The 13,529-nt window shown below is 27.2% G+C and overlaps 1 protein-coding gene across 1 annotated transcript; it reads right to left on the reverse strand.

Annotated features, from left to right (window-relative positions):
* Positions 1 to 3,145: 3,145 nt before the first annotated feature.
* Positions 3,146 to 5,339, reverse strand: LOC107421298 (uncharacterized). The gene has a single exon (XM_016030518.4). It carries the CDS (start codon positions 4,909 to 4,911, stop codon positions 3,658 to 3,660), a length of 1,254 nt encoding a protein of 417 aa, XP_015886004.3. The 5' UTR covers positions 4,912 to 5,339; the 3' UTR covers positions 3,146 to 3,657.
* Positions 5,340 to 13,529: the final 8,190 nt, after the last annotated feature.

Below are 13,529 nucleotides of genomic sequence, written 5' to 3' on the forward strand. Positions count from 1 at the left end.
GCTCTTCGGTTGGATTTTTGGTGAGTTTTCTAGCTAGATTTTTGTACCACTTCAAACCAAAAATGAAAGAAATGAAATGGGGGGTTCTTTCACGAGAAAATAGGCTAGAAAGAAAGCTTAAAAGGTCCTTCAATGGTTCAAACAAAGCTCTAATATCATGTTGGAGTTTGGTGTGGTTTTGGGTTCACTTGGCCAAGAGTATTGTACACAAGGTGTTAGTCTTATGCACAACCCTTAATCCTGTTTTTGGTTTGATGTTTAGGTGATTTTTGTGTTTTTTTTTTTTTTTTTTTTTTTTTGTATGGTGATATTTAGGATTGTTAGCATTTTTGTTTTTAAAGGAAGAAGAAGAAGATGAAGAGAAGATGTTAGAGTAGGTCACATAAAACTAGACAGCACACTAATTCATTTTTGCTTTTCATTCATTTGTTGCATATATAGATACAAAACTTGTCTCATACATGTGAGGTGTGTGTGGGACCAAATGGAACTCTTTAAAATTCAAAATTTACACATTCCCCACTCAAAATTATGATACATAACCGTTCAACCACTAGCTTCATATGTGAGTGCATAATTATGACAATAGTTGGTGAGATTTTGAATTTCAGAAAACTGTCTCCACCTAATCCTGTACTACTACTTTGACCAGATGGAAGGCTGGGATATCTTCATCCAAATTGCTTAAATTTTTGTATGTGGTATGTTGAAATATCAAGGACAAAATCTGGAGAAGAACAAGTCTAAAAGAATTGGGTAAGGCTTCCAATTTATCTCAAACCCATGGGCCATAACTGTTAGAAATCTCAGCAATTATGCCAACTTGAAACCTGCATATCTTGGGCTTCCCAAGGCCTTTTTGAATCATTCATTTTTCTATATTTTCATTTACATGTCTATTATAACATATCCAAAAATCATAACCTTGTTCTAAAAGCTCCAAGAATTCGAGCCCCAACAATGGACCTATACTGCTGGAAACGGTATTTCCAGCACATAGTCATTTTACAAAATAAAATCAATACCCAATAAAGAGACAATTCCTAAGCTAAATACAATAAAACTTAGGCATTCAAAAGACATTAAAAGAAACATAAAACATAGACATAAATATTGCATTAGGTCATTCAACAAAATATTTCTTTTAAAGAAAGAAAGAGGATGCAACCTTGGTGGATTTTGGTTTGCACAAGATGGCAAGATTACCACCTTTTCAACAATAACCATGCCAAGGTATCAAAGGCAATCACCTGAACTTAACTGACTATTTGGTCTTCATTTATGAATTGATTTCAGTTCCTGAGTTGACGATAAGCCCAGTTGAATCTTTTTCCAAACTGCTTGTGAAAAAATTATCCTCAAGTGAGTTTTCATCATCTAATGCATGGGAAAAATGAATCATGTTCTTTCTTCACAAATAATAATCCTGATTGTTCTTATTTTGCTGGATTCACTTAGCATGCTGGAGACCTATTATTGCTTAATATTAGTCCTGCCTATGTTTTTTCATGAAATGCATTGGTGAAAATGTTAAGATGAAACACAAAATTGGTCTAACAAATACTTTCTTGAAAATGAATCTATATGAGATGCTCATTGCATATATAAATTAAAGAATTAGGTTTGTCAGTTATAGGCATTTCTTGACTCATGGTTACAGGTTTCTTTCAAAATTGTTGGAGCATCATTATCTGGAATGTTGATTGATCCAAAATCTTTAAGTTTATCCATTAATGGGGTGCACAAGTTGTTAAAGACATGAATGGTGGTTCTTTGATAATTTTCATATTCTTTTGTTGTGATCTTTTGATAATTTCCACGAATCTTCAACTTTAATTTCACACAAAGAAGTATCTTTCTTAATCTATAGGTCTAAAGTCAGACCACATCTGATTTCCAGTTTCCTGTTAATGAAGATATTACAAAACCTTTCCCTCACCCCCCAACCCTCCTCTCTAAAGTACTGCATTAAACCTGCTTCTTTGCTTGCTCTATTATAACTATTTGTGCTACATGCAGGTAAGCATTTATCCAGCCGTTAAAGCAGCCGTGGAGTTCTCAACCCAGGTGCTTCCTACTCACCTCATATGTTCTTTTTAGTACCATCTATGTTAAGTTTGATGTACTTTTTGTCTGTTAACTTGATAGAGTGTAACCATTCTAGAGTAGTCGAAAGTTTGATAGATAAAATGCATTCAATTTCCTATTATTATATGAAATTATGATTAAAAAATTAATTAAAATTTCCATTATATACTTGCAAATTGTAAGTCCATTCAATATATTCCTGTGAGTTAAAGAGATTAGTTCTGGAGGTTATTCCTATTATTTTATGAAATTATAATTAAAAAATTAATGAAAATTTCCATTATATACTTGCAAAGTGTAAGTCCATTCAATACATTCCTGTCTGTTAAATAGGTTAAGTCTGGAGGTTATACATTGTGGAACACATTGGGTACGTGTTTATCTGCAGCTGTGGCCAAAGTGTAGTTAAAGAATTGTGGTTGCTGTAGGCGAGAAAATAGGGTGAGGAGATAGTGTTTCTGTAACTCTTAATTGAATGGTATATTTTCTTAATTATAAATAACATTAGTTAATTTTTGTTTACAATATTTTTATTTTAATATTATATTTTTTGCTTTGCTTGAAAATAACAATGAAATGCTGTTTTGAAATTTGCATGGCACTATTCTGGTTCAGCTACTACCTTATCTTCCATATGCATCCACCTTCCAAATTAAGCTATGCTATATCATCCACAACAACAGGGAAATATATATAACCTATCCACATTACTCGAGATTATATCAGCAAGATGAATTATTGCATATATCCTTTAGTTAATTTAGCTATAATGAATTTGCAATTCAATTTTATGTTGGTGGCATCTCAAATCCCACCCTATGGGGCATATGGTGGGACGGGAGATGCCCACCGTAAGATAGGACATGCACAGCAGAATTGATAGTTTGGTGTATAGCAGATTGGTAGTTTGATTTAGAGTTTGATCCAATAATGCTTGTCAGATGGACTTCAATACCATACTATCAACCTGGTAGTATCGAATTAACGTTACATTCCGAAGTTAAAGTTAAGGAAAGGTAGTTTTTTATATACGTTGGAGTGGAGCAGTGTATATAAATTTGAATAGATAAATTAGCCCAGATTCATGCGTGTATATGCAGCATTATACAAATTTCGCAAGAAAGGATAACAAAAGTACTATATATGGCAACCATCAATCAATTATCCTCTGTAACAAGCTGATGAACACCCTCTCCTTCAATCCATCCTTTGATGAATCGTATCATGATGCAATTCATCCTTTGATGAATCGGATCATGATGATGATCATTTTCATTATCATTATCACCATCACTGTCAATTTTTTTAACCAAATCCTTTCGTTTAGTAACTGTTCTGAAACAGTTTCTTCTTCTTCTTCTTCTTCTTCTTCTTGTTCCCCGTTACCACAATAAAACATCAAAAGCTAGCGCCCAAACTGGCATACTTAATCAGCATTCACACAAAACCCAAAAACAAAAAAATAAAAATAAAAAAAATAAAAAATTGCTACCAACAAAAAAAAAAAAGGTCACTCCCTGGCTTCCTTTGGATACGAAATCTTTCAATTCTTTCTCTCTCTGGTCCCTCTCAACCCCACCACTGGTGCACCGCAACACCTTCATCTCTAAGCTGTCCATAGAGTGCCAAACATTCCCAGTAAGCCCTCCTGCTACTGTTTGCTTTCCCCTGAGGTTTGCATTCCAGGAAAAGCTCATCCACCAACCTTATCGTCTCGCTCTTTACCATCTCCTCCACAACTTCTGCATCCGACTTCATCACCACGTACTCTTCTTCCTTTACGTTCCTTTGCAACCACTCCGACATCCCGATTTGCGCTGCTTCCTTCCCCGAAGATTCCTCCGTCACCGACTCGATCTTGTATATCTCAAAGTCCTTATTCCTTGTTGGATAATTCTTCGCAAACCATCCCGAGTCACTGCCGCCATCATTTTCCGGCAAACCCACGTCAATGAACACCCGGCGAGGGTAGCTTTCCAATGAATCGCCCATCAAATCCGGGAGGTACCTTGTTTTCTTCAAATATCTCCTGGACTTTCCCGATGCGGCTCGAGGTGGTTCCAGCAGAACATCTTCTAGTTTGTTGAGTGCTGCCTTCTTAGCCTCCTTAGCATACTCGCAGAGTCGCCTCTGCGTTGCTGAACCATTCTCCGCGTGGCTGGTTTTCCTCATGGCCATGACAGTGGAGTCGAATCGTCTGAAGTAGACGATTTTGTAATTGGAGGGTTTTTGGAACCAGGTTGAAGGGTTTTTGCTGAGATGAAGCGCTACAATGCCGCCAACTTTAAGCGTTCGATCTATGAATTCTGAGTTTCCTGCGAACATGGAAACAAAGACGAAGTCGAAGGTATCGTTTGGGATGGAGTTCTGTCTGTTGGAATCCTGAGAAGATATAATCTTAATCTTATTGTCGTTTATGATATTTAAGCTGAAAATGGTTTGGTCGATTCTACTGCTCATAAACGCAGCATTTTTTCCAGCTTTGAATATTCCTTCGTTTTTCAAATCACGGAAGAACAAAGACAAAATTTCCATGTTAATGGCGTCGACGACATTAGTACCGACTTGAGCGCTCTCACTCTCGGCCGCTGCGGAGACAAGACCAGGAGGAATATTTGACGGTAAAATCCAGTGGAAAGTAACAATAAACAATGCTAGAAACATAGAACGAGCAAGAAGCTTCGAAACTCTAGAATTCGGAAGCCTCACAATCAAATACCGAGCTTCTGGATACAAATAAAGATCAAGATCATCACCACCGTTCAAGTGCTTGAATTTTTTGTTGGGTTTGGTTTGAAAACTCTGAACAACTTGGACGGCCATTGTACATAAGGTGATCGGGGCGATGAAGAAGATTGAAAGAGAGGGATAAGAAATTGGACTTTATAGTCAGAGAGAAGAGAGGGAAGGAGGAGATAATAAGGGAAAAGAAGCCTAGCGAGTGCAAAACCTTGCGGCGGTGTGATTCCCACCCACGAGGGCAACACGAGTGGTTTGCGTTCTAGACCACAATAACATCAAATGTCTCATTCTCTGAACCTCCATATCTTAAATAACACAGATCGGTGGTGTGTTTTGGTTCGCCAACTTTATGTTGATGTTAGCGAATCATGGCTTGGAATAAAGGAACTAAATTCATTACCAAACCGATCAACGGTGTATGGAGAGAAGCAGAGAAAGGGGGACTAGTTTTGATTGTTATTTATTTTGTATGTGTTGGGTTTTGATATTCGGCAAAAATTGCAGATTGAGAAGTGAAGAATATATGGGAGAGATAGAGAAAGAGAGAGATGAAAAATTTTAAAATGAATAAATTTGTTTTTTTTTTTTTTTTTTTTTTTTGGGAAAACGTACGGTCGGCGGGACGAGAAATGAGTACGGCCAGCCATATGTGCATGTGTTTGCTAATCTGTTTTTATATTGGCGCGTATATTAATTTCATGGATTGCAATTGCCCCTATGAAAGCGCTGGAGAGTGTTTGTTGCAAGCTTTTCCACATTCGCGACTTCGGGGGTGGCATTCCCTTGTCAAAGATATAGATTAGAGTTGATAGATACGTAAAAAGCATCTCCTATCGGAATTTTGACTGCTAAAAAATAGTTGTCATGTAATAAAAATAGAGATATTTTAAAAAATATTTTCAATGTAATTGTCAATCTGATGTGGCATGGAAACAAAAAATGACATTATCAAGCTGGAAGTCTACTTTGAGAAAAGTCACCAAAAAATTATAGAACATAAAAAGTTATCAAGAAAAAACTAGAAATGTGGACTGTGAATAAATAACATGTAACATCAATAATACCTCTATATATATATATATATATATATTTATATATTAAATAAAATTGTTAATATGTAGAATGAATATCATCGGCATAGATATTATTACAATAAGCTTTTACATACAAAAATATTTGTGAATTTTTCATAAAAGCAAAATTTTTCTGTTTATAAAAAATTAACCAAATGAATTTAGAATGTCCCTTGTGTGCGGTCATGCCACTTTCAATAAGATTAGAGAAATAGAGAAAATAATAATAAAATATGTGTTGGGTCAAGTAAATTTGATAAATAGGGAAACTGTATTAAAATGGTAAAAAAACAACTTAAATGTTTTTTATATGATTGGACGAATAGGGCTTAACAAGCTGAATTTTACCTTACATTAGAAATTTGGATCACCGATAAAATAAGGAAAAAATTGAAGCAAATAAAGACTTGATAAAAAAATAAAATTATGATTTGTAAGTGCATAAAATAAATCGTTTCAAATAATAAATAAAAAAATTAGTATTATTGTATCCAAAAGATTATAAAATATTAAATTTTAATGAAGCCTAATAATAATATGGACTCACAAATTAGAAGCAATTAAAATTAAGTTAAACTAAAATTTAAATTAACTTGGCGATTAAGTTAAATTCAAATAAATTTCAAACTTAGGAAAAATTCAATGATAATGAAACCTAGAGCATAAAATCCATCACTAGCTATTTTAATTTATTATATATATAAATTAATTTATTTTAATTGCAATTTTTTTAACCAAACTTAATAATCTAATTCAGGGATAACTTCATAAATTTACCTCCTAGTTTAAAATTTTTTTCTCATTGACCGTTCTATTTTAATGTTTTTTTACAGAAACTTACCTTCCAATTTAGATTTCTTTACAAAACTTTTTTTTTTAACATAGATTAAGTATTTATATTTAAAATTAAAAAGTTAGAAGACCATAGTATCCAAAACACACGATGAAATTCAAAACCCTAAAAACGATAAGAGTGAATACCTTTTGCTAAAAGCTTCCTCGCTTAATTAGATGTTAGAATAGTGTGAAAAGTTACAACAAACAAGCCTTTATCTTCCTTGTGATTCATGTGCTCCAAGCGGCGTCTTCTTTTAATCTTGAAGCTTATTGTTGTAGGTTTCTTTATAATTATCATCTATATAATATATAAAAGAAGAAGAGTAAATGCTACATGTCAACATATTATCATTCTAATGTACCTCCAAAATTATCTTCTTTATTTTAATTATATTTATTTTATAATTATGATTTTATCTTTTATAGTTGTACCCAAATATATATATATATAATTAATTTTTGTTTTGAAATAATAAACATAAGAATACTTAAGTTCCCTCCAAATACATAAAAACAAATTCATTAATTATAATTAGGTTGTCAAACAACCATAATAAGATTCTATCATATAAAAAATGTATATATTTGGATTTTATTTATTTTTGATAAAATTGACTGTGAAATTAATAGAATAAATATTTGATTATGAATATTTCATAGTCAAAATCGATTGATATTGTATATATTTGATTTTATTTAGTTTTAGTAAAATTGATTGTGAAAATAATGGAATAAATATTTGATTGTTAATCTTTCATATAGAAAATTGATTGAATTTGTATATATTTGATTTTCTTTAGTTTTTCGTAAAATTGATTGTGAAAATAATGCAATGCATAGTTGATTATGGATATTACATATGAAAAATCGATTGATATTGTACATATTTGATTTTATTTAGTTTTGGTAAAATTGATTGTGAGAATTATGGAGTGAATATTCTATTATGGACATTTAATATAGAAAATCAATTGGCATTGTATATTACAATAATATATATATATAATATATATAGAATATTTTATATGACAATCACTATGATAAGATTATTTGTAGTTATTTGCGTAAGCATTATATGGAAAGTAATAAAGATATACATAATTTTGCTATTAAAAAAATTACATAAATAATGTTTTATTTTATTAATAAAAAAAAAGATAATCTGTATAAAAATTTTGGCATGTTCATCACATGAATACTTAAGTTTCCCTCCAAAAACATTAAAAAAAAATCATTCATTATTATTAGGTTGTCAAACAACCATAACGAGGTTATATGATATAAAAAATGTATATATTTGATTTTATTTATTTTTGGTAAAATTGACTGTGACATTAATGGAATGAATATTTGATTACGAATATTTAATATAAAAAATTGATTGACATTGTATATATTTGATTTTATTTAGTTTTCGTAAAATTGATTGTGAAAATAATGGAATGAATATTTGATTATGAATATTTCATATAGAAAATCGATTGATATTATATATATTTTATTTAGTTTTCGTAAAATTGACTGTGAAAATAATGCAATGAATATTTTATTATGGATATTTCATATGAAAAATCAATTGATATTATATATATTTGATTTATTTAGTTTTAGTAAAATTGATTGTGAAAATTATGGAGTGAATATTTTATTATGGATATTTAATATAGAAAATCAATTGGCATTGTATATTACAGGAATATATATGTATATATATATATATAATATTTTATATAACAATTACTATAATAAGAATATTTGTAGTTATTTAGGTAAGCATTATGTGGAAACTAATAAAGATATATATAATTTTTCTGTTAAAAAAATTACATAAATAATGTTTTATTTTATTAATAGAAAAAAAAGAAGATAATATGTATAAAATTTTTGACATGTGTCATCATATGAATACTTAAGTTTTCCTCCAAAAATATAAAAAAAAAAAAAAACAACATTAATTATTATTAGGTTTTCAAACAATCATAATGAGATTCTGTCATGTCAAAAATGCATATATTTGATTTTATTTATTTTTTATAAAATTAACTGTGAAATTAATGGAATGAATATTTAATATAAAAAACTGATTGATATTGTATATATTTGATTTTATTTAGTTTTGGTAAAATTAATTATGAAAATAATGGAATGAATATTTGAGTGTGGATATTTCATATAAAATATTAATTGATATTGTATATATTTGATTTTATTTAGCTTTCATAAAATTGATTGTGAAAATAATACAATAAATATTTGATTATAAATATTTCATATGAGAAATCGATTGATTTTGTATATATTTGAGTTTATTTAGTTTTGGTAACATTGATTGTGAAAATTATAGAGTGAATATTTCATTGTGGATATTTAATATAGAAGATCAATTGATATTGTATATTATAATAATATAAATATATATTATATATATATATATAATATTTTATATAACAATCACTATGATAAGATTATTTGTAATTATTTGGGTAAGCATTATATGGAAAATAATAAAAATATACATAATTTTGCTATTAAAAAAAATTACATAAATAATGTTATATTTTATTAATAGAAAAAATTTGGTATATTCTTTTCAAAATATAATTGTTAAATATGGTAAAATAGGATTCCAATTCAAAACTTATTATTTGATTTTATTTTATTTATAAAATAAAAAATTAGTAAGCGCCACCTTTAGGTTGTTTAAAATTTCAGGTTTCAATATTTTGATTATTGGTGTTTTATATTATTTTTATTTTGGTATTTTTATTCTTTCATATTTCAATTTAAATTATTAGGATTTTTTATTTTTTTATTGCATAATTTTAATTTACTTTTTTTTTTATTGAATGGATTATTATCATGATCGTCCAAATCATGAGCTTGGAAATGAATTATGCTACAAATTTTTCGTTAAAAATGATGAATCTCATAAGAAAGTTGACGATGCTAAATTAGAATATCCTGCAGAAACTAATTCAAAAAAAAATGATTTTTGAGAAAGATTCTTGATTGATTTTTAATTCACCTTTTTGTATAATTTTTTTTAAGTTGATGGAGGACAAGAATTAAAAAAGGAGAAGATGTAAGAAATTCTTCAAGTCGAGGGTATGTAGAAAAAAACGAGATTAATGTTTTGGTGCTCAAGTGATATTGAAATTTTTGGAATTTACAACAACTGTATTGAATAAGAAACAGCGTATGTATATTAAGCGTTCATCTTAAATAATTTAATTGTTTTTTTCTTTGTGACGTTTTATTTTTTATTATGTTAGAATCTAGTGTGTTTGAAAAATAATATTTTAATTTTTTATTTGGATTGAAATAAAAATAATGATTTTATTTTATTTACTACTTTTTTTAATATTTTCTATTTACATTACCCTAAATGTTTCCAATAATTTTCTAATTTAGGTTGTCATGAATGTTTCCAATAATGCAATTTTTCTAATAATGTATATTGTCTTTTTCCAAATTTTGTTGCAATATTATGTAAAATAAATATGGTAAAATGAACTTTATATATTAAAATTTAAAATCATGTTTGGCAAAATATTTGAAAATATTCCCAAAGAAATTGTAAAATTGTGTTTGATAAGTAGTAAATGTAATATAATATATGGAAAACAATATTTAAAAGTATATAGTAGAAAACTAAAGAATTTAAATTGAAATTTTGAAAAGTTGTGTCCAATATAAATTTTAAATAAAACCAATAGTAAAAATTTTAATCTATGTATATATCATTTTACTTGAATTCTATACATAACAACAAATTTTAACTCAAGTAAAAGTTATAATAATGAATATATTGGAAAAAAAAAATTACTTGTCTTTATAATTCTTCTAAAAGTTATAATAAGTATTATAAGTAATGCAATTAAATATAAATAAAAAGAAAAAATAAAAGTTATTTACATCCAAATTAATTTATTTGTTTATGTTTATTTATCTAATATTATATACAATTACTTCCTAAATATTAATTAATTATCATTTATGTAGATATTTCATTACTATTAAAAATATATCCTCTTAATTAAGTAAAAAATACAATAACAAATTATGGAAATATACTTTGCATATAAGAAAAATAAAATATTAATAAATTATAAAAAATCTACACAAATGTCATCCTTTAGTCGATAAGAGAAATTAGAATATATAATTTACCAAACAAATTATTTTATACATAATATTGACATTACATAAGCACAAGTCAATTAATCATTAATTTAAAATTTGAAAGTATTAACCTATATAAATTTTTCATTTTATAAATTATGAAATTAATTAAATATTGAATGTCCATTAATTTAAAACTTTATTTTTTTAATATAAGACTTTTTAAACTTTAAAATTTTAAAAATTGACTTACATAGATTATTTATAGATATTATTTACCAACAGTAAATAACCCATTAATTTAAAATGGTCAATTTCAATATAAAGCTATTCAAATTTTAAATTTTATATACTATTATAATGAGTTTTTAATGTAGATAATAAAAGTAGATCATATAAAAATATCAAATATGATATTGAGATGTCAAAATTTAAAATTCAAAAATTTTCATCCATAAAAAGAATATTATTAATCCTAGAACTTTAAAAAAAAATATTTAATCAAGCAAAAAATTAGGAATTATGGACAAACACTCTCCTACAAATAAATTTAAAAAAATCCAATTACTTCATAAATGTTATTTATGTACGATTAATATTACGATTGTTAATTAAGTTATATTTAATTTCATTTGAGTTTTAAGTATGGAAAACAGAAACATAAAAACAACTAATTATTAAGGCATGTTGGTAAAAAATAACCAAATTATTATTTTTTTTTTTTTTTGCTCCTAAAACATCCAAATTATGATTTTTTAAATAGTAATAATGGATTTGAAAATTAATCATGTAATTTAAAAAGTTTGACTAAAGCTATTTTTATTTTCTAGGATGTAATCACTAATTCTGAATAAGAAAATAATACCCTTTTAAAATAATAATAATTTTTCTGGAGTACAATAGAGCTTGATAAGGTTAATTATTTATTTTGAAAATAAATAAATTTTTTTAATGAGGGTATAAATAAGGCTAAGTTCATAATATTTAGATTGAGAGAGGTGGCGACCACACATTGCCATTTTTAAAATTGATTCAAATAACGAAACAAAAAAACTTTGATTTGGATTAATGATTTAATTTTAAGAATTGCAGAAAATTTTCATTCTTGATTTAAAATAATATTTGTGTTTTTATCAATTTTGTAAGGTTTTCACCTATAAACTAGCAATGAAGCAAGTGATCTTTCATTTTATAATTATCAGATATACAACTATTGAACAATACTTTTTCCTTAATTTCAATTTTTATTATAATATTTTTTTATTATCAAAAAAAGTTATTATTATTTTCTATTATCTCATTTAGTTGACTAAATTTATATTTAATATTCTCTTTATTATGAGGCATTTAAAAATTTTTAAGTTGCTTGTTCTTTACAAATTAGTACAATTATCTAATTTTTGTTATATTTATATTGTGTAATTTTTATTATTTTATTATCATAATTTATTTATTTTCCTAATTGAATTTAGAGTGATATGCTCACACCCAATAAAAAAGATGTCCGAACTGTTTGATTTTTGTAAAACTATCAAATAATACTAATGAAAATTATAAAATTGATAATAAATTTAAACTTTGATCTTTATTCGTAAAAAATAATATAATTAATTAATTTAATTTAATTTAAATATAATTAATTATTATAATTCATTTTAAAAATTATCAATTATAAGTAGATATATCGTACATCACACGGAATCAATACTAGTTCTTATCAAAATATCAAAGGACTTGGAGAGGAAAAAGTTTTTGTGTGTGTTTGTGTGTGTGTGTGTGTGTGAATAAAACCACACAAAAATGATAAACAAAGATTCAGTTCTAGGTAGGCTCGCCAACAAACATTATTAACAAGGAGAATCGCATGGTTGAGAATGCTGTTGTTAGGCGTACTCATATTATTTTTAATATTGTTTAAGGGTGGTGAAGTTGATTTACATCGAAGAGATAAATTTGGGCAAGAAAATTTCAAGCTCAAATATTGACCTTGCTTAATGTTTTGCTTTAAAATGGGCTATTCATCTTGTAACTTCTCAAGATTGGAGGAAGGTGGCTTTTAACGTGATTGTCAAGTTGTGATTAATGTAGTCTTATCAACCAAAAAAGCATTTTCACTGGGAATGAATTTCAGCACTACACAATATCTATAAAAAGTTTTCTAATTTTAGTTGCTATAAGATGCAGTGCTTGCCAAGATATTGGAATTCAATCGCTCATTTTTTGTGCTCTTTGGTTGATTTTTGTACAGGAATATTAACTCATCCTTGTCCTTTTAAGCCTAAACCTCTCCTTTATTTTGCTGTTAAAAGAAGATTGTTGCCCCTTATGGTAATTTTGATCCTACTTTGTAAATTCACAAATAGTATGCATTTGATACATATAAATGAGTATATTTGAAAAAAACAAAAAACTTTTATTTTCCATATTGATTTCAAATATACGAAAAATACAGGTCTTTTTAAAGGGAAAATTTTTAAATACATATTAAACATACTGTCGTATTGTACAATTAAAAAAAAGGATTTTGGAAAAGGTAAATAATTCAATTATTTTTTCTCTTTGACAACAACATAAAAAAAAATGCATATAAAAAAGATTTTTTTTATCCTAGTCTTGTATTCTTTTGATTATTTACTATTTTTAATTTTTTAATATATTAAAGTATTA

Source organism: Ziziphus jujuba, chromosome 5, assembly GCF_031755915.1.
Source record: "Ziziphus jujuba cultivar Dongzao chromosome 5, ASM3175591v1".
NCBI lineage: Eukaryota > Viridiplantae > Streptophyta > Magnoliopsida > Rosales > Rhamnaceae > Ziziphus > Ziziphus jujuba.

Bases quoted from the DNA above. Each gene is read 5' to 3' on its own strand.
- LOC107421298 (XM_016030518.4), bottom strand. From the start codon at position 4,911: ATGGCCGTCCAAGTTGTTCAGAGTTTTCAAACCAAACCCAACAAAAAA.